We start from the raw sequence: 27,442 nt of genomic DNA on the forward strand, positions 1-27,442 counted from the left end.
ACCAAGACTCCCAAGTGATGCGAATTCCACCCCATACCTAGGTGAGCTGGGCCAATGGCTCCTCCCAGTTAATTTCCCTCCCTGTTAAAAATGTACTACTTATTTCCTGTGTGAATTTGTCTCCCTTCAGCTCCCATCCAGTGGATCTCGTTCTGCTTCTCTCTGCTCGATCACAGAGCTCTCTATTATGAGACATCTCCTCCCCATACAGCTCTTCTATAAACCTGTTCTGGATTTACTCTGGCAAAAGCAAGAGGAGAACGGGGTCCAATATTTTCTTCCACTGCAGCTAATTTTAATAGACACAGAAAGTGTGAAGTTACCTTTCACCCGATGGACTGTCTCCCATATCTCGTCCAGGCGAGCTTTCAGAACCCAGCTGAATGGAAAGCAGCACTGTGTGGACCTGCTGGGGTCTTCACTCATTGATAACACAGAAATCTTAGCATCAGGGGCCCTTGAGTGTTTAAAATAAACATATTATATATAATATACATATAATCTTGCTAAGTTCTCAGCCTCAATGACTTCCTGTGGTTCCAGAGGATAATTACGTGTTGTGTGAAAAAAACATTTACTTCGACTGGTTTTGAATTTGCTGCCTTTCAATGTAATAAATTGTTCCCTTTGTAAAAGGATGATCTACCCCTTTAGGGGCCATAAGCCTGGGGCCAGCCAGCCTATTCGTCTATCAGACCTGACTAGGAAGGGGTTAAGTGTTCTCTCTCAAGGGCTGAGAGTAGTTAGTTGGGGAAGAGCTGCAAATACGTCAGACAGAAAAGAAAGATCAGGGATGGTGTGGGTCTGCTGCTCAAAGGAAAAGGTGAGCTGGTAATGGACGATAAGAAGGTGGAGATGCTCATGCCTACTTTGCTTCAGTCTTCACACAAAAAACAACATGTGACGATGATTAGCAAAGTTATCATAGACAGTAAAGGGGGCGGGTTGCAGATCAGGATAAGTAAAGAACATGTCAGAGATCATCAGGGTCTGATGCTGGTCACCACAGAATGCTGAAGGAATTAGCTGAAGAAATATCAAAGCCACTGGCAAAAATATTTGCAAACTGATGGATGGCAGGAGAGGTCCTGGAAGACTGGAGAAGGGCTAACATGGTGCCTGTCTTTAAAAAGGGAGAAAAGTAGGAGCTTGGGAACTATAAACCAGTCAGCCTGACTTTGATATCTGGGAAGCTATTGGAGCCATGTATAAAACATTCAATTTGCAAATACCTGGAGGATGAAGCGGTGACCACTAGCAGCCAGCATGGAGTTACTAAGAACAAATCATGACAAACCAGCCTGATTTCTTTCTTTGCCAAGGTAACTGTTTGGATGGATGTGGAGAATGTGGTGAACATAATATACCTGGACTTCAGCAAGGCTTTGACACAGTCCCACATGACATTCTCATGACGTAAGTAAGCTGGAGAAATTCAGCCTCAGTAGAACTACCAATAAGTGGATGCATAACTGTATAAACAACTGCAAACAAAGAGTAGCTATTAATGGGATGATGTCAGACTGGAGGGAGATCTCAAGTGGGGTTCCACAGGGATCTGTTCTAGGTCTGGTGTTGTTTAATATCTTTATTAATGACCGGGGTGTAGGAATAGAGAGCATATTGATCAAATTTGCAGATGACACAAAGCTAGAGGAGGTTGCCAACACTTTGGAGGATAGAGCTAAAATTCAGAGGGATCTTGATAAATTGGAGAACTGGGCTACAGACAACAAAATGAAATTCAGCAAAGACAAATGTGAGGTGCTGCACTTAGGGAAGAAAAACCAAATGCACAAACACAGAGTGGGGGGAAACTGTCCTGGCAGCAGCACTGCTGAAAAGGATCTGGGAGTTGTGGTGGATCACAACTGAACATGAGAATCAACAATGCGATGCTGTTGCAAAAAAAGCAAATGCAATTTTGGGTTTCATTAACAGAGGCATAGTATGTAAGTCACAGGAAGTTATAGTACCGCTCGACTCAGCACTGGTTACATCTCAGTTGGAGTACTGTGTCCAATTTTGGTCACCGCTGTATAGACAGGGTGTAGAGAAACTGGAAAGGATCCAGAGGTCAGTGACAAAGATGATCAAAGGGATGGAATGCAAGCCCATATGAACAAAGGCTGAAGGAACCGGGTATGTTCAGTTTGGAAAAGAGAAGATTGGGGGGGGACATGATAGCAGTCTTCAAACACTTACTTGCTGCCATAAAAAAAGATGGAGAAAAAATTGTTCTCTCTTGTTTCAGGGCAAGAGGCAGTGGGTTCAAACTACAGCATGGCAGTTTAGAATTAAATCTCAGGAAAATCTTCCTAACGGTAAGAACAGTAGGACAATGGAACAAACTGCCTAGGGAAGTCGTGGAAGCCTCTTCACTGGAAGTTTTCAAAAGGAGACTGCATAGCCACCTATCTTTAGACACAACAAACCCTGCATCTTGGCAGGGGGCTAGACTAGATGACTCTTGCGGTCCCTTCTAACTCTATGGCTCTGTCATTCCAACACTCCCTTCTGGTCTTATAATCTATGTATCTATAAATAAATAAATAAGAAGAACAATAACAACTATAATAATGATGCATATAAAAGCTGGCACAAATGGCTTTGCCTGTAATTCTGTGCCCATAGTTGTCTGACTAAATGTTTGGCTTCCCATACAGTGAGTTCCATACAGTTGCGATACAGTGAGTTCCATGGCTTAATCTTCTATACATCTGTTGCCTTCCCACTTCACTATGCATCTACTCCTCTAATGAACACACTCTCCACCATCCCAGACTCTCTCACTGCTCTCGTTGCGATAGCACTGTACCTTTGCAGATCTGGAGAGAGGTTGGTTTTCTCAATCCTGAATAGAGATTGGTCAGGAATTTTCTGATTAAACATTATTTCATCGGAAAATCACGACTCATTGAAACCAAAACAGTTTGCAGAAAAAGGATCGGTTTCTACAAGCCTCCTGATTTGAGCAATTTTTGGAAAAAGGTTTCAAAACCATTAAAACATCCTGTTTTGACATTTTTGAAAAAAAAAAAACCACTACAGTTTTGGTTTATAATTTGAAATGACTTTCCACTTAGCAATTGTAGTTAATTTATGCTAAAAAAAGTAAAACCTTTTTTTAAAAAGGTCAAAATCTAAATTCAACTTTATGATGGAGCCGAGATTATTTTCAGACTATCAGTTTGTGAAAATTTTCAAGATTTCAACTTTTTATTCCAATTCAGGATGGGGAAAAAATGTTGAAATCTCAAAAACTCTTGCAGGATGGGAAAAGTGTTTCCCACTCAGATCTAATCCTGAGAGTCTGAGCTTTCCTAGTGGTTTCTTACTTGCTGGTATACTTAATCTTCAGAAATGATTCATCTTTGAACATCCGGAGCCAGAGGTCAGAGATAGGAGTTTCTTGAGAGATGTGATCCAAGTTGTTGTTTGCATCAACTACTGCTAGAATTTGAGCAAACATGTTTGCCAGAATGTCTTCCAAATGAATCCAGACAACATGCCTTAAAAAAAAAAGGAAAAACATGTCTTATAAAATAATTTTTTCAACTCTCCCCCCCTCCCCAACCAGCTCATTCTGTGTGTCTGTAACATGAGGGTTGCTTTGCAGGGCTGGGCCCTAAGATACAACTATGTAAACATCCAACAATCACAATAAAGCAAAGTCATCCACACAGGACAAAACAGGGAGCACATTTAGCATTGGCTGGGTGATGTCTCTCAAGCAGGTTAGGAGTCAGCTGTCTGCAGTGCCTGAATACCATAAATATGAATTTCCAAAACTTTCAAAAAAGCAACAGAGAGTCCTGTGGCACCTTTGAGACTAACAGAAGTATTGGGAGCATAAGCTTTCGTGGGTAAGAACCTCACTTCTTCAGATGCAAGTAATGGAAATCTCCAGAGGCAGGTATAAATCAGTGTGGAGATAACGAGGTTAGTTCAATCAGGGAGGGTGAGGTGCTCTGCTAGCAGTTGAGGGGTGAACACCAAGGGAGGAGAAACTGCTTCTGTAGTGGGATAGCCATTCACAGTCTTTGTTTAATCCTGAGCTGATGGTGTCCAATTTGCAAATGAACTGGAGCTCAGCAGTTTCTCTTTGGAGTCTGGTCCTGAAGTTTTTTTGCTGTAAGATGGCTACCTTTACATCTGCTATTGTGTGGCCAAGGAGGTTGAAGTGTTCTCCTACAGGTTTTTGTATATTACCATTCCTGATATCTGACTTGTGTCCAGTCACCACGCAAGAGGATAAATGGAGTCGTGCTTTAAGGGACGTGATACAGACATATGACTTCTTGTTGGTATTCCAAAAATTTGAGCTATTTGAAATTCAAATGGCCAACATGATGCAACTATACAAGAATATACAACGTTACCTGAATGAAGTGCCTTCGAGTATGAACTCGCTAGACAGAGCTCTGCGGAAAATCCACTCTCTAGGCTTATGGCTCACCATCTCTTGTTCTTGTAAAAGGTTACAAATTCTCCTTTTCAACACTTCCATAAAATGACAGGCAACTAGCCATAAAAGAAAAAGAAATCACTTTATCCCACAATAGGGCTGGTCAACATTTTCTTAATGGAAAATTGTTTTCTACTAAATGAAAAGTGGGGTAGAAAGTCTTTGCTTTCCTCAAATTTTTGATTTTTTTGTCAGAAAACCCCAAACCTGAAAAATTTCAACTGAAAGCCAAAAATTTTGGATTTCAGCAGTTTTGGGCCATAAAATTTTGGGTTTTCAGGTGTTTGGTTTCTGGAAAAAAAAAGTTGAAAATTTCCATGAGGGAGGGGAGAAAAACATTTTCCAAGCAGTGTGTGACATTGTGCAGTCTATATGGTTTTATAAAAATATGATAAGTGAATATAATGTAACTGGGATATGCTTCATGCAAAAGGTCTCTTGTAAGGTATCATTACAAAACTTATAATCTATTGAGTGTGATCATCCTATTTGTATAAATGTACCACTCTTGTATCTGAAACTAGAAATATGAAATATAACTCTGAGGTCCTATTGTAATTATGCAAAGTGTGGGCCATTAATGGTGGTTTGGAATATTGATGACTCCCATTAACCAGGACCATCGTCTGCAGATGGTTGTGTTTTACCTGTGAGTCTTCCTGTATATGTGTGTGCTGGCAAGTGGATAACGAAGTCTTGAAGTGACATGTGATCATGTCACCTGAACTGGAATCCATCTTTAACCTGGTGCTTTTCCAGTGAGAGGGGGTGGAAACCCAGAGGGACAAAGGGTTCCTGCCTTATGCAAAATATATATAAAGGGGTGGAACAGAACAAAGAGAGGAGAGGAGCCATCATGAAGAATCCCCTAGCTACCACCTGAGCTGGAACAAGAGCTGTACCAGGGGAAAGAATTATGCCCAGACCTGGAAGGTGTCCAGTCTGAGGAAAAAACTTACTGAAGCATCTCTGAGGGTGAGATTATCTATATTCAGTTTAATTAGACATAGATGTGCACATTTTATTTTATTTTGCTTGGTGACTTACTTTGTTCTGTCTGTTATTACTTGGAACCACTTAAATCCTACTTTCTGCATTTAATAAAATCACTTTTTACTTATTCATTAACTCAGAGTATGTATTAATACCTGGGGGAGCAAACAACTGTGCATATCTCTCTATCAGTGTTATAGAGGGCAAACAATTTATGAGTTTACCCTTTGTAAGCTTTATACAGGGTAAAACAGATTTATTTGGGTTTAGACCCCATTGGGAGTTGGGCATCTGAGCGTTAAAGATAGGAACACTTCTGTGAGCTCCTTTCAGGTAAACCTGCAGCTTTGAGGCAAGTAATTCAGACCCTGGGTCTGTGTTGGAGCAGATGGGAGTGTCTGGCTCAGCAAGACAGGGGGTTGGAGTTCTGAGCTGGCAGGGAAAACAGGGATAGAAGTAGTCTTGGCACATTGGGTAGCTGCTCCCAGGACGGTTTCTGTGATCCAACCTGCCGACTACGCCACTGTGACAGGTTGGATCACAGAAACCAAAGCTGCAGGTTTTCCATTGAAAGTTTTCACAGTAAATTTTTGACGAGTTATGTGACTCCTTCCATTAGTTTTGGCAATGAAGATTAGACAAATCAGACTAGACGTGCCATTAGACCATAGTTTCCCTCCCTAAAAAAACACCTTCCATTTACTTAGTTTGAAATATTTACACATTCATTTGCTTAAAGTTGGATCCCATTTAATCACTAAGGATGATTGCACAGTTGCCTTGAATAATTGTATAGAACTTAACAAATGTTGACAGCACAGTAGCATGAAAGACCTCCACACTCATTTTTCATTTGCATTTGATGTCTAAATGGGATTTTTTTTATCCAGGAATCCACAGCTGTAATGCTAGTGCACTAGCTGACTGTACCACTAATCCATCCAGTTTGTTCTTAGAACATCTTGGAATATCCAGTCACACACAAATACAAGGTCTTTTCTTTATACTCACATATATTCTTGCTCTGAGACTGAAAAAGTGCATCATAGAGGATCTGTATCCTTTTTGTAGCTCGCTGGCTGTTGTCTTTCTTATCCTCCAGCTGGATTACAGCTTTCTGGACACTTTGTTTGATCAGGAATTCAGTGTTGATCAGTTGCAGCTGGGAAAATATTTGGCAGGGCAATGCTATTATCCCCATTGGGCAGATGGGAACTGAGATATGGAGACTAAGGGATTGACTCAGGGAAGTCAGCAGCAAAGCAAGGAATTGGTCTTCTGAGTCCCAGGCTACTGCCCAAACTACTATAGACCATCCCTCCTCTTCATTTTCATGGCCATCAGCAGAATAGCGTCTGAGCTGTACCCTGGCAATCTCAGTAGCAGTTTGGGGAGGCACGTGCCGCATATCAGGGCTGCAGTTCCTGTATCTGTCTCATATGGCCCCATCTCTGCAATACCTGAGCACCTCACAAACACTGATGAGTTTATCCTTGTGAGGTTGGCAGCGCTATTCCCCCTCCCAGTCACAGGGGGGAGCTGAGGCCCAGAGACATTCAGTAACTTTCCCAGGAAGTCAGTGACAGAGCCAGAAATGGAACCCAGAAGTCCTGAAACTTACTCCTAGTGCCTTACCACAGGGCCAACTTTCCCACACTACTTAACAAGGGAGAATGGCTGGTGATCTCCTCTAAAGCGCCAGGCGTGATGCCCTGCAACTTTTCCTCCCTTGGGCAGCGAAACCGGAGAAGCAGGGACTTCCCCTCTAGCTGAGACTGGATTTGATAGTTCTTACTTATGGCAGGCAAGATAGATAAGACACTTACATTTTCCTCTGGGGAGTCATTGGCTTTTTCAGCATCTTCAGGGGCAATAGAATCCTCTGGACAACCTTGAATGATGAGTAATTACGTTACTTATCTGTTGCATCAAAACCTTCAGGTATTAGAAACTTAAGGATTGGCAACAGTGTGATTACTGGGTAAAATCTGAGTCATACATTGATCTGGGAATGTGGCTGGTCCTTTGGATCAGAAGAACCCTTTGTTTGATTAAACTGGTTTTAAATAACAACTCATCATTAACTCGAGTGGTGAAACAAGGGCTGGAGTAACTAAGGAGACTGCATTTCTGACTTCTTGTTAGCCTGTGTGGTGAGACTGAAGTTACCAAACCACTCACAAAAGTATCTCTCAGGGAAAAATAACCACCGGTGTGGGGTGAGTCTGCCCCACGTCTCAGCAGTCTGGTATTCTCAGTTGTGACCCACTGAGGCACAGTGACAGCCCCTTCCAAGCGTGGGCCCAGTGCGATGGCACCATTGCCGCCATAGTAAACCCAGCACTGCCTCTGACTCCTGTGCACATGGACCCGTGGACTGGATGACCCAGGCAGGAGCATTACGGGATTCCCTACCCCCCTCTTACTTCTCTGTGTGGGGGTGTAGCCTAAATCAAAACTGAGTCTTCAGAGGGAGTGTGCATGGAACACCACAGCTCCATTTGCACAGTCGCTTTTTAGCGTATGGTGACATCTCCTTATCTGATTAAACTTCAATCTCTTATGGGACAGGGAAATGGCAGAAGGTAAAACAACACATCAGAGATGGGTTTAAAGCAAGAAGTCGGTTACTTGTGTCGGTTCTCTGCTGGGTGCTGTTCATGAAAATCTCAGCGACTGTCATTTTGGAGAGCTGTCCCAGATTGGCTGCAAAGGTCTCGGGAGGAAGCAAGTCATCCAAGTGAACAGTGCGCCACTCACCTGCAGAGACAAAATTGGAATAGATGACAAAATGTCATTGAGTCACAGAGTTTAAGGCCAGAAGGGACCATTAGATCACCAGTCTGGCCTCCTGTATAACACAGGCCATTAAATTGCACCAAGTTACCCCGTACTGAGCCCAATAACTTGCACATCTTTCCAGCCAGGCATGTAATCTGGATTTGAAGATATCAATGAATGGAGAGTCCACCACTTCCCTCGGTAGTTTGTTCCAGTGGTTAAGTCTCGCACTATAAGGCATTTTATCCAGCCTTCACATCATTTTTGTATCTTTTCTCTGCACCTTCTCCAATTTAGCATCCTTTTAAAAACGTAAATATTAGAACTAGATGCAGTATTCTAGTGTTTGCCTCACCAACGCCATATACAGGGGTAAAATCATCTCCCTACTGCTACTCACGCCTCCTGTTTATACCTCCAAGGATTGCATTAGCCCTTGTTGTCTCAGCATTGCACTGGGAGCTCATGTTGAACTACTTTGTCCACTGTGACCCCTAGATCCTTGCAGAGTCACTGCTTTCTCATCTACTGTCTGCCCTTCTGTCCGTGTCTGAGTTATATCATTTGGGGGGAAAGCTCGCTTTCTTGAACATCCAGCACCACCAGCCTTTTCCTTTAAGAGTTCCCAACTACAGCTAACAATTTTTTTTTTGACATTTTTGTGACATTTTTCATCAAAACTTCAAATTTTGATCAAAAACGGGAGTGGGCAATTCCCAACAAAAAATAAAATAAAAAAATTATTGTTTTTGTTGAAATTCCAGTTTTTGGTTGAATTTTGATAGCTCTCCCTCATGTGACTTAGGAACACAAGTTCCATGGAAACAGGACTTATGCTTCTAAGTCACTTAGGCCCAGATCTTTAAAGTTATTTAGGTATTGCTGTGCTCAGCATTGCAACACCTAACTGATTTAGGAGCCTAAGTCTCAATTTCAAAAGTGATTTAAGCACCTAAGGTCTAAATCCCATTGCCTGTCAATGGGATTTTGGCTCCTAAGTGCCTAAATCCCTTTTTGAAAATGGGACTGAGATGGTGCAATGCTGAGCACAGCAATGCCTAAATAATAAAAATCGGGGCCTTACGTGCTACTGAAAATTCCACCCTAAAACAGTGATTAAGACAGTTAAAATGATTCAAATGTTGCAATAATGTTAACAATCCCTCTTGCTTTCCTCTTCTTCCAAGCCTTTCCAAATCAAGGCACGTTCTTACCAGCACTGAATGCCAGGTAGCTGCACCCCCCGAGTATCCTTGGGACTTTGGTTATGATGACGATGTGTGATGGACCGGTCGTTCCTGGTTTTCTTCTCTCATCCACTATGCAGTACCTGAAAACACAACAGAAGGAAGATTCATAGCTTCATAGATCTTCAGGTCAGAAGAGACCTTCTGACCATCCAGTCTGACCTCCTGCATGATAGCACAGGCGAAAAAAATCTCACTTGGTGATTCCTGCATCCAGCCCAATAACTTCTGTGTGACCTAGAGTGGAGCTTTTACAAAGAGACGCACGGCCATGATTTACAGACTCCCAGGGATGGAAAATTCACCCCATCCCTAGGGGAGCTGTTCCAATGGCTAATTTCCCTCCCTGTCAACAATTAGTTCTAGTCTGAATTTGTCTCATCTCAAAGCTCCCGGCTACTGGATCTCGTTCTGCCTTTTTTTTTGCCCTCAGAAATCTCCTCCCCATGTAGGTTCTTTAGGCCACAATCAAGACAGAAGATGTGTTACCTGTCTCTCCATCCATCTCTTCCCTCTGGGTGAAATCCTGATATCCTGGAGTCAATGGCAAAGCTCCCATTGACTTCAGTGAAGCCAGAATTTCACCCTGTTTCCATTCTCCACTGTCAGGTCTGAGAGTAGGGCTATGTCTATGCTTAAACCGTTACTGCAGCTGCACCGCTATAGCGCTCCAGTGTAGACACTCACTGCAGCAATAGGAAGGGGTCTCCTGACGCTATAGGTAATCCACCTCCCCGAGAGGCAGTAGCTAGTTTGACAGAAGCAGTCTTCCATCAACCTACTACTGTCTACACTAGGACTTAGGTTGGCTTAACTACATCCCTCAGGGGAGTGAGTTTTTCACACCCCTGAGACTTGTAGCTGGGTTGATCTAAGTTTTAGACCAGCCTTGAGTCGGCTTTTGACTTTTTGCCATGAGGTGATACCAGCACAATCAGCCGTCCCTGCTGTTTGCAACGGGTACTGACTGTTGCCAAGTCTGGTGATTTTTCTCCACGCCCCAGTTCCCAAAACGGCTGGATTATGGGAAAACCTGCTTTTGTTTAAGGTTGGGTGCCAAACTGGCCTCCGAGATTCTTTTGACAGCCTTATTTTTCCCATTCAGCCTCCCTCAGACACTGCAGTGGAGTGGAGGGCTGGAAATTCCATCAGCAGGAAGATCTACTAGCACAGAACCACCATGGCTATTTTATAACGCCCCGGTTCAGCAAATCACTGAAGCACATGCTTAACTCCTCCACTGTACTGGGCCCTAAAATGATAAGAAAAGCTGCTTACTTTGCACAGGCAAGAAGCCTTTTGCTGCTCTGTGGCTCGTCAAAGTTGAACTGGACAAAAAGCAGTTTCTCTTCTGTCGATTCTCTGAAGAACTTACTGCACATGATAAAGTCTCTTTAGATACTTTTAAAAAATTCACACTTAAGACATTAAAAAAAATCACATACAAGACTAAACAACAAGAAAAGAAGTAGGACCAAAAAAACTCGTTACCTAAGTTCCTGGCGGAATGCATGTTCTGTATCAAACTGACTTAGAAAAAGACAGCGGATTTTATTTTGGAGGTTCAGTCTCTTTCTTACCACTTCCAAATCTCTCTGGTTTAGAAGTCTTGCATGTGTAGAAACCTATGAAAAAGAAGTCAATTTAGGCAAGATTGTTGCGCCTGATTTTGCTATTGTAAAGACATAGGAAAACTGCAATAAAAATAATTCCTTACAGGACTTTACTGCCCAATAGAACTGATGTGAAAATGTTTTTCCCCCTCTCATAGAAAATGTTGATTTTTTTGTTGAAAAACCAGAGCCACGAACCACCCCATTTCCTGCAGCACAGCACTCCCTAGCACTGCACCAGAGCCCCCCTACAGAGCCCCCATCCCACTCCCTGCAGCACAGCGCCCTCTAACGCCACAAATGGGGCATTGGAGTCAGCACTGACTGGGAGGGGAGACAGCCCTGTTCTGAAACATGTCCCCTCCACAGCCATGCTGTATGGGTTTTGACAAGACCATAGCATGAGGTACCAACCCCAAACATTAGTGGATCATATGAGTTTCCTTGCAATGGACACAATAATAATGACTCTCATTGACTTTCTGGGCTTTGGGTCAGTGAAAAAGGCTGGAGGATCTTAGGGCCAGGTTGGGACAGCTGGGTAAGATGCAGACAGAGTTAGGCAAATAGGCACTTAGCAGAAACCCACCTACATATGAATTCAAAGTGGACCAGATTCAGAGAAGAGCTACTAGGATGCTCAGGGGGATGGAGAGCTGAGCTTGCAAGATGGCACTGGAAGAGCGGTTTAGTCTAACAAAATAAAGACTGAGAGGGATCCTATTGCTCTCTATAAATACATCAGGGGGTAAAAACCATGGAGGGAGAGGACTATTGAAGCTAAAGGACAATATTGGCACAAAAATAAATGTGGATAAATTGGCCATGAATAAATTTAGAAGAAGGTTTCTAACCATCAGGCGAGGGAAGTTCTGGAAGTCTCCCAATAGGAGCAGTGGGGGCAAGAAACCAAACTGGTTTTAAGAGGCAACTTGATAAATTTATTAAGGGAATTATCTGAGGGAGTTGCCTATGTGAGCAAGGATGGAACTAGATGTTCCAGAAGGCCCCTTCCACACCGATGTTCTTATATATAGAACTAACCTCTTAGTTTCTCAAAACCACAAACTTTTTACTTGTAATGACAAAGTCAAAGAACCTAGAAAAACACTGCTCTGTATAAAGATTGAAGGAGTGGGATTGTTACCACAGAAAGGAGATGAATAAAAGAGGGCTGGATCCAAATCTTTAAAATACTCACTGTTCTAGAGAAGGGAGATAAGGAGCATCTGTTCTCCCTGTCTCATAACACAGTAACAAGGGGACAGTCAATGAAAATAAAAGGTAGGGAATTCAAAACTGATAAAAAGAAATCATTTTTCACACATGTAATTAGCCTGTGGAACTCACTGCCATAAGAATTTGTTGAAACCAAGAACTTCAGTTCATAGATTCCAAGGCCAGAAGTGACCATTGTGATCATTTAGTCTGGCCTCCTGTCTAACAGAGGCTATAGGATTTCCCAAAAATAATTCCTGCTTGAAGCAGAATAGAACTTTTAAAAAAATCCAACTTTGATGTTAAGACTGCCACTAATAGAGTCTAAACACAGCCCTTGGTAAGTTATTCCAATAGTTAATTATCCTCATTGTTAAAAATGTAAACTTCATTTCCAATCTGAATTTTGTCTAGCTTCAACTTCCAGCCATGGGATCATGTTATACCTAGCAGACTGAAGAGCCCATTATCAAATATTTGTTCCCACTTATAGACTGTCAGCAAGTCAGCTTTGGACCTTCTCTTTGTTAAGCTAAATAGATTGAGCTCCTTGAATCTCTCGCTATAAGGCTTGTGTTCTAATCCTTTAATCATTCTTATGACTCTTCTCTGAACCCTCTCCAATTTATCAACATCCTTCCCACGTGTTTGTACAGTGCCTAGCATAATGGAACTCCGATTGTGACTGGGGTCTATCGGTGCTACCTCAATATGAATGATAAATAATAATACTAGTAGTCGTCGTCTAATACTGTATTTTCAGGGGTGCTGTGCACCTGCAGCTATCATGGGAATCAACTGGAGTTCTGGTTGCCCCCACTTCTGAGAGTCAGACCCATTATAACAACACTGAAATAAAACATCTCACCTCCAGGCACAGTCCATTGGTGCCATCTGCATTTGACTCTTGCTTCACTGCCCCCCACAGAATGTCAATCAGGCCATTGTGCTTCTGCTTTCCAAAGTACAGGTCCTGAACCTGCTCCGCATCCTCCAGCGGAGAATATTTGAGGCGCAGGATGGAATCAGGGGTTGCACACTCAATGAGTTTACTTTTAGAAGCTGAGAGGACTGACTCTTCATCAGGCAGACAGATCCCCTGAACACCACTCGGAGAGCACTGCAGAACAACAGTGGCAGAAGTGTCGTCACTGAAACCAATGAAAACATCACGCTCTTGGGGAGCCGAGTCTGCTGGCCTCGTGCAGCAGAAGTCCGTGTTCTTGATAGTGACAAACAACTTGGCCCATTCATTCAGCTGTGTCGTCAGACCCTTCTGCTGCCAGTGCAGAATGGTGTTCATCTCCAAGCAGTGCTTCTCCAGCCTGTTCAACAGCGGGGTGGGGAACTGCGTGTAAACCACGTTCTTCTCCTCAATCACAATCAACCTAAACTCCTCCTTCACACGGCATTTAACCCTGTGAGTTCCAAGGCCAAGGTCGACATAATAGTTTCCTCCTAACCTGACAAAGCACTGGTTCAGGGCATCGTAAAGGCTTTCGTACAGGTTGTGAATGTTTAAGAGAATGACGGGCCTGCCTGTCTCCATGCAGATTTTCACTCTGTTAACAGAGCGGCACACTTGTGAATATTCTTGGTCCCGTGGGAAACCCGAGCCAAATATAATATCACAGTTCTCTATGTCCATGAGTTTGGTCATCTGTATGATCTGGAAAGCCGCATGGTTTGTTGTTAACAGCAACAAGTATCTAGATACAAACCCCATCTGTTTCTTGTCTAAATTTTCCTGTAACAAATGAACTGTATGGATGGTTTCTAAGTTGGAAGGCAGAGAGATGGGTGAGTTCTTTCTGAACAGATCTAATGTATTCAGATCTTTTGAACCTCCAAAGTTTCTCAGAATTGCTTTTGCAATGAGCTGTTCTTCTTGAGAGATGCCTTTTATTTTCTTGGCATAGGACAGTATCATTTTGATGAGGCTGTAGAAGTCACGGAGCCCAAAAAATTCCATGGACTGTTCCTTTAACACCTCACAATAGAAGGCAGCCAAGGAGGGGAACAAATGTTCAATCTTGGTAACATACTCCTCATCAGCACAGATCCCCTTGGCAGTCTTCACCAGTTCGTCTTTGTTGAGGTCGGTCCGGAACACAAGGAGGCCCCGGTTCATTTTAGCAGGGTCCAGGGCCCAGTTCGAAATGCCAACAAAGCCAACTTTTTTGTACGGTTCTGGGGCTTCATCATCAACACAACCATCTTCAAGAAGAGGGTGCAGTGTCTTCAGGGGCATCTCAGGTGAGTCTTCTGCAAGGCCTATCTCATCCAGGATAACCACAGAGGCAAACTCCTCCAGTTTCTGGCCCCTTTGGAACTGTGCACATTGTTTGAAAGTGGAGATAATTCCTTCTGGCTTGGAATGAGGGCTGCACTGGAATGACACCAGTTGGATCTGCTTGCACCGTTTGAACAATTCTGTTTTAGATAATCTGCCCTGCATTGCGTCAGCGGCTATGGTCTTAGACAGGGATTTGGAGCTACCTGGCTTCCCGACAAGGAACAGCGGCACTCTCAGGTCCATGCATATGACCATCATGAAGATGTTTTCCCTTAGGGCATCATTCCGTGCTGTTGTGCTGGGAACAGAGAGGTTATCCAGGAACACCTCTTGGCAAAGTACAATCTCTAGCTGAAGCAGGGATTCGGGCACAGAGAAGCATTTCGCTATCTCTTTCAGATAATCTTGGCGACTCTCGAGAGATACATAATAGCAAACCCCAACTGCAAGAACCAGAGATCTTTGTGCTGCATTTAATGCAGATATCTGATCTTTCTCACACCCCTTTGCAAGGGCATGAATAGATGGGTCATAGTCATTTGACTGTTGAGCCTCACTCTTTTTTTCATCGATAAGAGGAAAAAGCAGGTCTCTTAAGTTATAAAACCACAGCAGCACCCGCATGCAGCGCTCTATGTCCCGGAGACTGGCGATTCTGCATTCCTCTTTCTTTTCTCTTAAAAACTTCTGGGAGGTGGAAATGACAGAGGTAAAAACATCCATGTTCTCTTCGGGAAGCTTGTCTTTCACGATGGATTTAACAATCTGTCTGATGTACAGACTCTGAGTATTTTCATTTAGCTCTCCAAAGTCCCAGACAAGAGGCAACATGCTCGGTGGAAGAGGCTGCACCCGATACACCAGCTGCCTCAAAGGGATGAAGCCCAGCTTTTCTAGGGTGTCTTCACTCCGAACTCTGTACCCCAAGCCAGCTTTCTCTAGTTTCTCAATGGTTTCCTTGGTGTGCCTTTTGTAAGGGTTGCAAGCAGCCACCACTTTTAAGCGAGTGGTGGAGATTGGCTCTCCATTCACACTCTGGTCACATAGGACCTCTTTAATTGCAAACACGGCTTCGGTGGTGTTGGCTTCATCAAAGAACAGCACCGTGTCCATGTTGTGCGTCTCTTCATTGACGCGCGCCAGCTCGATGGCTTCCTTGACTTTCTGGTGGATGATTTTGGAGCTGGTGCCTCCATGAACACGCACCAGCATCATATTCTGAACATCCTTTCCTGCTCTTTGCAAGCTGCACATGAACTGCACCAACTTGGTCTTCCCACAGCCTGTTTCGCCCATGACGATCACGGGAATCCCACACTGGAACCTCAGGTGAATGGCCAGCATTTTCATGGTATTGTCCAGGGTCAGTTGGTAGGATTCATCTGGGTCTTGGGAGCTTCTCACACCGAATACGCTGCAGAGAGTTTCTAGCTGCTCTTGTCTGGACAGATCTTCAAACTTTTTATTGAAAGGGACTTTCTGAAACTCAAGGGTGCGATATAAATGTCGGTCAATAACCTTCTTCTCTAGAACAGCCTGTGAATGTGCATCAACAGCATCAAAACTCGAATTGATATGGAAACCCAAGAACTCCATGGAGTGGTTGTCAGCATGGAAAATTATGTAGGGGTGAGATTCTTGCTCCCACTTGCGTCTTAACTGGTACCCTCTCAATACACTGTCCTCGTCCATTTTCTCCTCTTCGCTGGGTGAGCTTTCATCTGCCATGGCTAGGGAAGGCAAGGCAAAGTCCTTGGACATGGTGATCATAAATTTTATCACAAATGCCTTGAACCCCTTAAATCCCTCTTCCACTAATTCGCTGCTGCAGAACACTGAGTTTTCACACTTCATCAGCTGGAGGTTTAGGAAGCGTGTGAAGTTGCTGAGCTCAGTCCAGGAAGGGTTCTTTCTCCCACAGGAGTCCAACAAGAGCCTCAGACACTCTTCCTGGGTCCCTTCAACCCTCCCAGGGGTGAAACAGAACCTGTCAAGATCGGCCTTTCGCTGGTATCTGCTGATGTACTGGTATGACCTTTGAAAGGCATCACCCCTGAACGTGTCACTGTCCAGTAGCTGTTGTTCCACTTCAGCAGCATCTCCAGAACTGTTGTTTTTAAGCATCTCTAGTACTTCTACTGGTGACATGCATTTCACAGCTGGAAGGAGACCTAGAAATCCTTTCTCCATTTCACTGGTCATCTAAAAGCCAAATGACAAGGAGTTAAAGCTTTATAAACACTGAAGTTACCCAAACAAACTGAAGAAATCATCTACACATTGACATTAATATTATTCATGAGGACGTGGCTTAATGAGCAGAGCACAAAGAATTTGGATAAGGTAGCACCATGTTACACGGTGCAAATCATTCACCGATACAGCCAAATTTAGATTTATGAAGTAACTTACCCAATCCTCAAATATAAATGATACCATCTCATCTTCCTAGATGATAGTGTTTAATTCACGGGACTTTAAAGATGAGAAGTAGCCAATTTTAGGTAAACTATAAACCCTGCTATGAAAAAAGCCTTACTCTAATATAATCCAGTGCTCTTGCCTCTTGCACACTTCTGTGTGTAGTTGATGCTCTAAACAAGCTAAGTACCAATCTTGGGGTCTGATTTTCCATTGGTTGGCACCTTGTGCTGTCATTTGTACAACAGTATTAGATCAGAATGGTAGCATCGTATAGGTATAAACAGCGTCACAAGAGTCAAGGCAGGCTGCTTAACTGTAACCTATACATATACAATGTGGACAGCCTAAAGCTCCTCTGGATACTGACTAGAGTTGGCCACATTTTTTGACTGAAAAAGTTTCCTGACAGAAAATGTGGTTTCACTGAAATTTTCTGCAGGAAAGGGTCCGTTTTGATTACAGTTTGATTACATTTTTCAATTTTCCATTAAAAAAACAACATTTTTTGTTTTGAATCACATGTCAAAAAAATGGTTTTGATTTGGTAATGTCAAAATTTGAAAAAAAAATCCTTTTGACATGTCTGAACATTTTCTTTCAGTCAAAAATGTTGCCGTTTTTAATTTTGATATTTCTGAATCAAAACTTTTCAGAACTTTCCAAAGTTCGGATAAAAAGTTGAAAGAGCAGATTTTTCCACAGGATGGAAATTCCATTTTCCAAACAGCTCTAGTATGGACAATATGTGTCTCCTCCAACAGCCATGATTTTATACAGCTCAATCATTTTTCTCTATTTTTGGACGGTACAATACTGGCCAAAGACTTGTAGTTCCATCAAGGTTTTCTCACTTTGAATTTTAACATGCTGCTATTACATGCACGTTGCTAGGTTCCAGAGAAAACCTGCCATTCACTATCACTTGGAGAATACCTCTTGTTTTCTTGTGCTGCTTATGCCTTTTCCTCTCACCAGGTATTCAATCAAATAAAGATGGGACTCTCTGCACTTCCAGACCATGCCATCAGGGCTTTGGATGTGTCTCAGAATGCACAGCTCAATCAGTAACTTGTAAAGACCCTTCGAGACCTGTCAAGAAAGATGCAGGGTTGGTCAGTTTTGCTTCATCAAAATGTCAACTGTTCATTGCTTCCCATTGTTACTAAACTTTCTGAGTTATTGAAGAATCAATAACTCAACAAGAGAGAAGAGATGCTCCATGAAAGTACACCCCAGTTAGAACCTCAGCTGGTGTAAAACAGGCATAGCGCCCTTGACTTCAAGCAAGCTACATTGATTTACACCAGCCAAGGATTTGACCCATTGTGTGGTCTCCCTGCTGATGTGACAGTAAATGCTGGGCTGTCGCTGTGACAGTGACAGAGACAATGGCAATACAAAGAGATTTGCGGGCATTGTGACAGAGTAGCAGGTGCTGGGACACCGCACAGTGATGCAGAGTTAAAATCTACTGTGAGCATCACCTTCTTCTGGCATCACAAGTGGGTGAGTAGAGTTTGGTTTGTGGTGGAACTTCTGGTAAGACAACTACATTTTTGTGACACCCCTGTTCACAGTTTAACCCTTTGTTACAGAAATTGGATGGTACTAACTGCTTTCCATAACTACCAGTGGAAGGGGTTTATTTATCTGACACTGAAAGGCACATTCACACTTTGAATGAGAGAATCCATCTTCGCTGTATATCATGGCATGGAGATTGCGCTCAGTAAAGAGACACTTACCACAGGGGATACGTCAATGTGGAAGATCCTGGGCCCAGCCTCAGTTGGTTTTTGTTCCAGTGAGCGAAGCTCCTCCAGGAGAAATCCAAAATCTATTTCCGACTCCGTCAGCCTAATGGTTTTGTGTCTCAGCTCTGCATTCTCTGGTCGGGTTTTGGCTTTTCTGGTGGTATTTGCTACAAACAAAGACTTCCCTAAAATGAGAGAGAAGGTCAAGATTCAATTTCTACAGTGCTCTGCCTTCTCATACTCTGTCTTCATGTTTCTATTTCTTCACCTGAAGCAGAGAAGGCCAGATCCCCACCTGGTGTAAACCAGCCATAGCTCCATTGGCGTCAATGGGCCAGATCCCCAGCTAGTATAAATGGACATAAGTCAGCTGGAGTCAATGGTGCAGATTCCCAGCTGGTGTGAACGGGTGTGGCGCCATTGGAGTGAGTGGAGCTACGCTCACGTACACAGGCTGAAGATCTGGCCTTTTTGTATAATTCTTCTTCAGCTGGGGAGCTAGGAAAGAAGTTTCTACACTGGAGAAATCTCACCTTCGCTCCACAGGGCAGGCATGGTACAACTTGCTGTAACATGAGCTTTCTAAATGGTAAAGGCCCAGTGACTGTGATACCAGTTCAGGTTCTGAATCCCCACCCTTTTAATCCAGATCATAAACTGAGCTAAAACTAAGGGCAGATTTTCTGCTCCACTCTGATGTAGATTCTCTTCAGCCGGCTCCTTAGCCACCCCCTGGAGCCCCAGAGCCGAGTCTGGACCCAACAACCTATTTGATTAACAGTGTCAAAAGATACGCAAGAGCCTCACAGGGAAAGTGTGCCCATAGCTACACCTCTAGGTAGACCATGGGTCTACCTGTTCCCTATGTTCTCTGGGGCACCATGAGAGGAACTGGGACAAAGAAGACTGATTCTGCTCCATCTCCCAGTGCCTAAGGGCTAAACAGATAATAGCCGTTAATCTGTATTCAATTCATACTCATCAGGACAATGATAATCCAGATTAAATCTCTACTAAAACCTACCCATGCCAGCTCGCTCTGAAAATACAAACTTCACGTTCTGTTGAAAGGGCTTTTCAAAGACCTGAGCAACAGGTGCCACCCCACTGGGCACTCTCAGGTGTGTCTTCAGGTATTTCTGAATTTCTACTCCCGAATCACAGGAAAAGGAGACTTTGTATGTGTCAAAGGCCGTCATAACATAAGAATTGTGAGCTTTGGCATCACAGAAGATGAGAAATCTGTAATCGGCATTGCTGCAAGATTGTGCAAAGTGGAAGAAGAGGGACTCTAGGTTCTTGGAGACTTTGTAAACTAATTTTTCTGCACCAAGCAAGCAATAGATCTTTTTGTGTCTGGGGTCTGGAGAAAGAGCTCTCCTCACAATCAGCTCAATGTCTTCTTCCTCTGTCTCAGGGGTACAGACCAGCACCTCATCATACGTTGGAAGAGGTGCCCCCTTGGAGTGCGTATAGACAGACAACAAGGAGGGTAACATCTGCTCTTCTTTACATGTGACAAGGCAAGGCTTCCCCGCTTCCAAACCCACTGGTAAATTCCTCTCAATTACAGCGGTTTCAGGAGATGTCAGGTATTTCAGCATTTCACCGAAAACATCCAGGCTAATGTATTTGTCTGACACCAAGCCAGTGAGCTTGCTACGGTAAGCGTTCCAGAGCAAATGCACCTTGGCATGGATAGACGGCAAACTCTCAAAGGAAGTGGCCACTTCATCTTTTGCAAGGCTTTGGAAGGTGGATGGATCCACATCTCTGTTCCTGTTTTTAAACTTCATGGACTTCTGCAGAAAGGCTTCTCTCTGCTCGTCGTATAATTTGCTCAGCTCTTCAATCTTTTCCTCTTCATCAGCATAGTCTAAGGCGAATTCCATGAGCATTTGCTCAGTGATGGCTGAGTTTGGCAGATAACTCTGGAGAGCTGCCTTACCCACTGATTCGTCATACCCAGACTCAACCAGACCTTGGATGAGCTGAGGAAATTTAACAATGTAGTCATTCCAGGACACGGACTGATCATCCTTCTCTGATATATCAACGGATTCTGCAGGAGTTTCAAGTGCTCTCTTTAATGCTTCTCTGATATCCTCTTCTTTAACATCATGCTTGAAAACAGAAAGCATATTGAGAGCCTGTGGGTCTGTTTGTCCTTCATGCAGTTTGGCTAACTTGCTACACAAGTAGAAGAGTTGGCGTGCAGTGAACATGTTTAGATGGCAATAATTGTTCCTTTGAGTCTCCAGATATTTCTTCCACTCTACAAGGCAATGCTCCATGATTTTGCAAATGCCATCTAATTCTTCCAGGATGGGTTTTTTACTCTGAACAAGGATTCCGGCTATTCCAAACTCTGCGTAGATTGTTACTTTGCGTTTGGGGTCACAGTAAACTTCAGCTTTCCAATCTATGAAAAGGATGTTGCCAACGCTGAGAAGTTGCAAGTAGAGCTTCCCAACCATTTCAATTTTTTCCAGGATCTGTAATGTGTCAAATACACAATGGGAAAGTAGAATTTATAGAATACAGCTTGTTTTCAAGATCATTAAGGCACTATGAATGTTATACTTTCTTTTACAACTTAACCTGGATAATCTGAATCATTTGATTAAGTGGGGATTCATCTTGGGACACCCAGTCTCTCTCTTTTTACATCAGGTAACCAGAACACTAACATGAAAAGGACCTGCTTTCTGTGGAATATTTGGATTTTTCATCAAAAACCTAAACATCTGGAAATCACATTTCTATTTGGATATCCTGCTATAGTGCCTGATGGAAGTTGTAGTTCAGTTGTTGTCTCATGTCTCCATTCTCCTCTTTGGGCTGGGATCCTCACCAGGTCGCCATCTTCCATGGTGCAACCATTTCTCCTTGCCATGAGTGGAGACCATGGTGCATCATAGGAGATGTAGTCCAACAAGGGAGTCCAGCCTATAGAGGAGACTGGGAACATGAAGCACCCAAACTACAACTTCTGTGAGACACTACATTGACATTTTGAGAGGAAGGATAGTCCAGTGGTTTGGGCACTAGTCTAAGACTTAAAAAACCCAGGTTCAATTCCCTGGTGTACTTCAAACTTTCAGCGTGACCTTGGCAAGTCATTCAGCCTCTCAGTTCCCCCTCTGAATAATTGGGATAACTGCACTGCCTCACAGGAGAGTTGAGAGGATAAATACATTAAAAACTGTGAATTCTTTAAGATCTACTGATTAAAAGTGCTATATATTATTTCAGAATCAAAATATTTGGGTTTTTCAGCAGAAAATTTTTGATTTTTCACCAAAAAGTCAAACTTTTCTCTGGCAATTTTCAATAAAAACAACCCCCTCCCATTTTTGTTGAAATTTTCCATAGGGAAAAAATTGTTTTCCCACCAGCTCCACTCAAGAATCTCTGCTGATCTCAACACAGCGCTACTACACTTCTAAGGTAGCCAAGACCCAACCTTTTACGGCCTGATTTTGGTAGGTGCTGAGCATGGACTACACAACTGAGTTAGTGACAACTAGAGGTGGGAAAAGAAACATTTTGCCTGAAGCTTTTTTCACCAAAAAAAGCATTTTCGGGTCAACTAAAACCTTCCATGAATTCATGTCAAATTCGTCAAATTGTTTTGGTCAATCCCCCCACAAAAAAACCCTAAAAGTGAATTCCAAAAAATGTGAAACGTTTTGTTTAGATATTTTCTAAATGAAACTTTTCGATTTTTTCAATTCAAAACAACTTTTTGTTTTGAAATTCAACTTTATTTTAAAAACTCAGAAAACATGGGAAAGCTCAAAAATAAAATGAAATGTTTTATTTTGGGTGAATCATAATATTTTGTTCGACCCAAAATGAATTTTTCTTCAACTTTTTGGTGGGCTGAAAATTAAAAATAAATCATTTTAGGTTGACTTGAAAGATGTCTCTTTTTAATATTATTTTTTGGAACAGCCAGTGGACAACAAAATCAGTCATTCATGTAGCTCTTGTGAGCCCTTCTGACAATCAGAGCCTCAGTGCTCTGTTGATCAAACCCAACATAGCTCCCATTGACGTCAATGGAACTGAATCAAAACTTCTCTCCCTTTCTTAAGGTGCTTAAATGCCGTCATTTTTCATTCATTGCCACAATGTATAACTGAGGTCAAGAGTGCGCAGGATTAAAAGAAGAAAAGTTGGGATAGTTGATGTAACAGAAGGAGGCAGGTTCGTACCAAGTTATGCCTTGCTTTTTGCTTGCCTGTATCAAACTATGCTGTGCATGAGGCAATGCCAAGACATGGGCCCTACCTAGGAGGGGGTATTGGGGAACTGTCAGGGAACGTGCCACCCTGGCCCATCCTCAGTGAACAGGTGAGCCCTGCATGGGTGAAGGATGGAGCTTGGCAATACGAATACATGGTTGAGGGAAGAATGTTTCAGGCTGGGATTTTATTTAAAAACAGGCGGTTTCTCTGCCCCTTCCTACAGACTGACGTTGTGGAGAGGGATTGACATGGTGGAAGGGCTTGAGTACTCATGACCCTGAGAGCTGAGCCAGAGGTAGCTTTGCCACCAACAGAGTTTGCCACACTGGATAGGATAGGTGTCAGACCATGGAGCAATCCATTGGCTGTCTGTGTTGGGGGTTGGAATAAAGCTAACAACCGTATCCCATATAAAGTACATCTGTTAAGGATTTCTCAAATAAACCTGGAAAAAACACAAATCATGATAACGAGGGGTCCTGTGGCACCTTAAAGACTAACAGATTTATTTGGGCATAAGCTTTCATGGGCTGGTGGATGTGGCCCACTCCTAACAGTTGATGAGAAAGTGTGAATACGAAAAGAGGGAAAATCACTTTACTCTAGTTCACTACAAAAAGTCATTTTCCCTTTTTTCGTATTCACACCTTCTCAACAACTGTTAGGAGTGGGCCAAATCCACCTTGACTGAATTGACCTCGTTAGCACTGGTCCTCCGCATAGTAATCTCACACACCCATCTTTGCATGCATATATATACACCTGCCAAACTGAAGTTTCCACTTCATGCATCTGATGAAGTGGGTTCCAGCCCATGAAAGCTCATGCCCAAATAAATGTGTTAGCCTTAAGGTGCCACAGGACTCCTTGTTGCTTTTGCTGAAACAGACTAACAAGGCTACCCCTCTGAAACAACTGATGATGATATGGATACATGACCTCAGTGATGGAAGAAGGACTGGATACTAGGAACATGGAATGTTTTGAGCTTATATAGGCCAGGAGAGCTCTCCAAAATATGGCAAATACACATGACAGCCCTGCAAGAAATCAGATGGCTGGGAAATAGATCAGAGGGCTGGGCATGTAGTTAGGATGACAGGAGACAGACCAGCTAAACATCTCTTGGAAGGACGTCCATATGGTGTCTGACCAAGGAGAAGAGGGAGGGATAATACTGAACTAGACCTAAGAACTCTTAATGAGAATCACCCTCAATGGGAAAAACATGCCCCTGACAGAAAGAGGTGGGGCAAATTGTGAGAGCAGACATGGACCTCCATGGTCTTTACAGTCAGGCAGTACTAAGAGAGTTTCCCTGGGCAAAAGGCTGAACATCGCCAAGTGTAAGCAGCACGAACTGCAGAGGGGAGAACTCAGAAGAGACCATGCTAGCCTGTCATGCTGACAAGCCTCCGGCTCGCAAAAGCCTACACTACAAGGGGGTGGAGGCATTTCAGAACTTTAGTTGTTTCCACAGATCCGTAATTCTCACACTGCTCTTCAAGGTGAAAGGATCTGTTGTTAAGAATTTCCTTTTGCCTAGAATCATAGAACCATAGGGCTAAAAGGGATCACAGGGGTCATCTACTTTAACTCCCGTCAAGATGCAGGGTTTGTTGTGTCTAAGCCACCCAAGACAGCTGGCTCCAGCCTCTTTTTGAAAACCTCTAGTGAAGGCACTTCCACAACCTCCCTAGGCACATCTGTTCCATTGTCCTACTGCTCTTACAGCTAGGAAGTTTTTCCTGAGATTTAATCTAAATCTGCTATGCTGTAGCTTGAACCCTTCGCCTCTTGTTCTGTCCTCTGTGGCAAAAGAAAACAACTTTCTCCATCTTTTTTTATTTCAGCCTTCTAAGTATTTGAAGAGTGCTATCATAACCTCCCTTAATCTCCTCTTTTCCAAACTAAACAGACCCAGTTCCTTCAGCCTTTGCTCGTGTGACTTGCGTTCCATCCCTGTGATCATCTTTGTCACTCACCTCCGGATCCTTTCCAATTTCTCCACGACCTTTCTATACATTGGAGACCAAAACTGGACACAGAACTCCAGCTGAGGCCTAACCAGCACCGAATAGAGCAGTACTATCACCTCCTGTGACTTGCATGCTACACCTCTGTTAATGCAAACCAAAATTGCATTTGCTTTTTTTGCAATAGCTTCAAATTGCTGACTTATGTTGAGGTTGTGATCCACCACAACTCCCAGATTCTTAGTAGTGCTGCTGCCGAGCCAATTATCCCCCATTCTGTATTTGTGCATTTGTTTTTTCTATCCGAAGTGTAGCTCCTTATGTTTGTCTTTGTTGAATTTCATTTGGTTGTCTATAGCCCAGTTCTCCAATTTATCAAGATCCCTCTGAATCTATCCTTCAAAGTGTTGGCAATCCCCTCAGCTTTGTGTCATCTGCAAATTTGATCAGCATGCTCTCTATTCCTACATCCAGATAATTAATAAAGACGTTTGGTTTGATAAATGCACTGATCGTCTCAATGGTATATTCCTGAGGTGCAAGGCTGGGATCTGGGGAGATTCAGCTGGTGCCTTTCTCTGTGTGATTCATGAGTGGCTCTGGGAGCATTCATGCAATCTAGCTGGGTGTGGGGCTCCATATATGGAGTGGTTTGCTGCTGGTCACTAGCAAAGCATTGTGTGAGAGAGCCCAGGCTGGAGAATTAAGGGGTCTCAGTTGTCCCACAGTCCCAGGCTGCACCCTGGGGATCTCATCACATTGGGCTCCGCAGTTCAGCTGCCCTGGACCTAGAAATAAGTGCTGAGAACTTTCAAGAAATCAGGTAAGAAATTTTTTTACAAAAAAATTTTTCACTAAAAAATACCAATTTGTCAAAATCAAAACTGTTCACAAATCAGAGATGGTTGTGACAAATTTCCCAACTCAAAAAATTTAGAGAAAAAATGTTCAAAATTATTGAAACATCCCATTTTTATATTTTTGAAACAAAAAGTTCCAATTTTTTACTTCAAAAAGATTTTTTGTTTTGAAATTTAACTTAATTTACACTAAAAAAAATGAAAATGAAAAAGATAAAAATCAGAACAAATTGTTTTGACAGTATTGCAAGAATACATTTTAATTGACCTGAACTTAAAAAATGCTTTGGATTTTCAGTTAGTGAAAAATTTTGACATTTGGACTTTTTGTCCCAATTCCTGTAGGGAAAATTCTCTAAGGATGGGAAAATTACTTCCCACCCAGCCCTCCCCCCCAAGTTCCCCCCGCTTCCTGCTTGCAACCTCAGAGCTGCACCTGGTCTATGGCAAATCTGAGTTTGTGTTTCAAAAATGTAATTTAATCTGATATTTCCTTTTTTGTTATTGTTTTTGATTCTATTTGGAATGAAAATAAATGTCAAAATATCAGAATTTCCCGTGGAATGGAAATTCCAGTTCCTACCTTGGACTCCTAACACTGAACTAAAGGCACGAGACAGTCTCCTCCAGAACATCAGTTCTGGAACAGGAAGGCATGTTGCTGGAGAAATGGAGCTTCCCATCAAAAGGGAGCACAATTAGAAAGGAGTACAAAAAGTCACATTTCCTGGTTAATGCAGAGATCGGGATTTACCTCCAGGAACCTGTTCACCTCTTCTCTGCCCTGCTCAGCCTTTGTGGCTATCAGCATGAGCTTGTTCTGCAGCTCCGTGAGCTGAGCCAGGCTGTACGTTCTAGAGTCCGTCTTGTCTGTCTGGTCTCCTTGAGCAGCCTTTTCCGCGACATCCCCTGGCAGCAGCAGTGAAATGCAATTATCCAGAGAAGGCTGGAGGGAAAACAGAGTTAAAAAGATAAATGCTGCTGTGTCTTTATTCTGTGGGACCAACATGTGCACCCATCGAGGCCAATACAAAGCATTTCAGAATCTGTTATTCTGCAAGGGTTTTAATCTTAGAAATCTACTCATTTCATTTCACCTGTGCAAGACAGGAAAGGGGGAAGAATCATTCTAGATCTTTGAAAGTGTTATGTACAGTGGACCAAAGATATGCAGAAGCAAAATGAATTATTTGGGGTGCTATGATTTTTTGGGACCAACTTGAAACATCTTAAAGGAGCCTGATTTTCAGACATATCCAAGCACCCATTGTTAAGTGCTTCCAACTGGATATTCAAAATCATTGGTCGCTTCTGAAAATCATGGCCAGATTCCAACTCTTGGGTCTCGAGCTTCTAGTATGAACCAGGCCTGAATGGGGAAAAGGGATGATCTTAAGTCCGTAGACTCAGTGACTAGTGATTTTGGGGGCCCAGAGTGGCTCCTTTTAAAAGAGGCTGATTTTCAGACAGTGCTGAGCTCCTGTTATGTTCATGGCACACACAGGGAAGTTAAATAAATATATAATACTCTTGCTGGAAGTTTGCATCATGACACTACT

At 42.9% G+C, this 27,442-nt stretch overlaps 1 protein-coding gene across 1 annotated transcript in view; it reads right to left on the bottom strand.

The window, feature by feature from the left end:
- LOC128836838 (E3 ubiquitin-protein ligase RNF213-like) overlaps positions 1–27,442 on the bottom strand; it is a 162,926-nt gene that overhangs the window by 66,219 nt on the left and 69,265 nt on the right. The window contains exons 30-43 of the mRNA XM_054027499.1: positions 26,638–26,829; positions 19,819–21,289; positions 18,786–18,979; positions 17,974–18,129; positions 13,189–16,818; positions 10,981–11,114; positions 10,768–10,863; positions 9,457–9,572; positions 8,093–8,221; positions 7,288–7,352; positions 6,473–6,623; positions 4,383–4,524; positions 3,339–3,512; positions 324–457 (exon numbers count right to left, since the gene is read on the bottom strand). Coding sequence (XP_053883474.1) covers positions 324–457; positions 3,339–3,512; positions 4,383–4,524; positions 6,473–6,623; positions 7,288–7,352; positions 8,093–8,221; positions 9,457–9,572; positions 10,768–10,863; positions 10,981–11,114; positions 13,189–16,818; positions 17,974–18,129; positions 18,786–18,979; positions 19,819–21,289; positions 26,638–26,829 — 6,784 coding nt within the window. The remainder of the gene's footprint in view (positions 1–323; positions 458–3,338; positions 3,513–4,382; positions 4,525–6,472; positions 6,624–7,287; positions 7,353–8,092; positions 8,222–9,456; positions 9,573–10,767; positions 10,864–10,980; positions 11,115–13,188; positions 16,819–17,973; positions 18,130–18,785; positions 18,980–19,818; positions 21,290–26,637; positions 26,830–27,442) is intronic.

Source organism: Malaclemys terrapin, chromosome 4 (assembly GCF_027887155.1).
Source record: "Malaclemys terrapin pileata isolate rMalTer1 chromosome 4, rMalTer1.hap1, whole genome shotgun sequence".
In the NCBI taxonomy this organism is placed as follows: domain Eukaryota; kingdom Metazoa; phylum Chordata; order Testudines; family Emydidae; genus Malaclemys; species Malaclemys terrapin.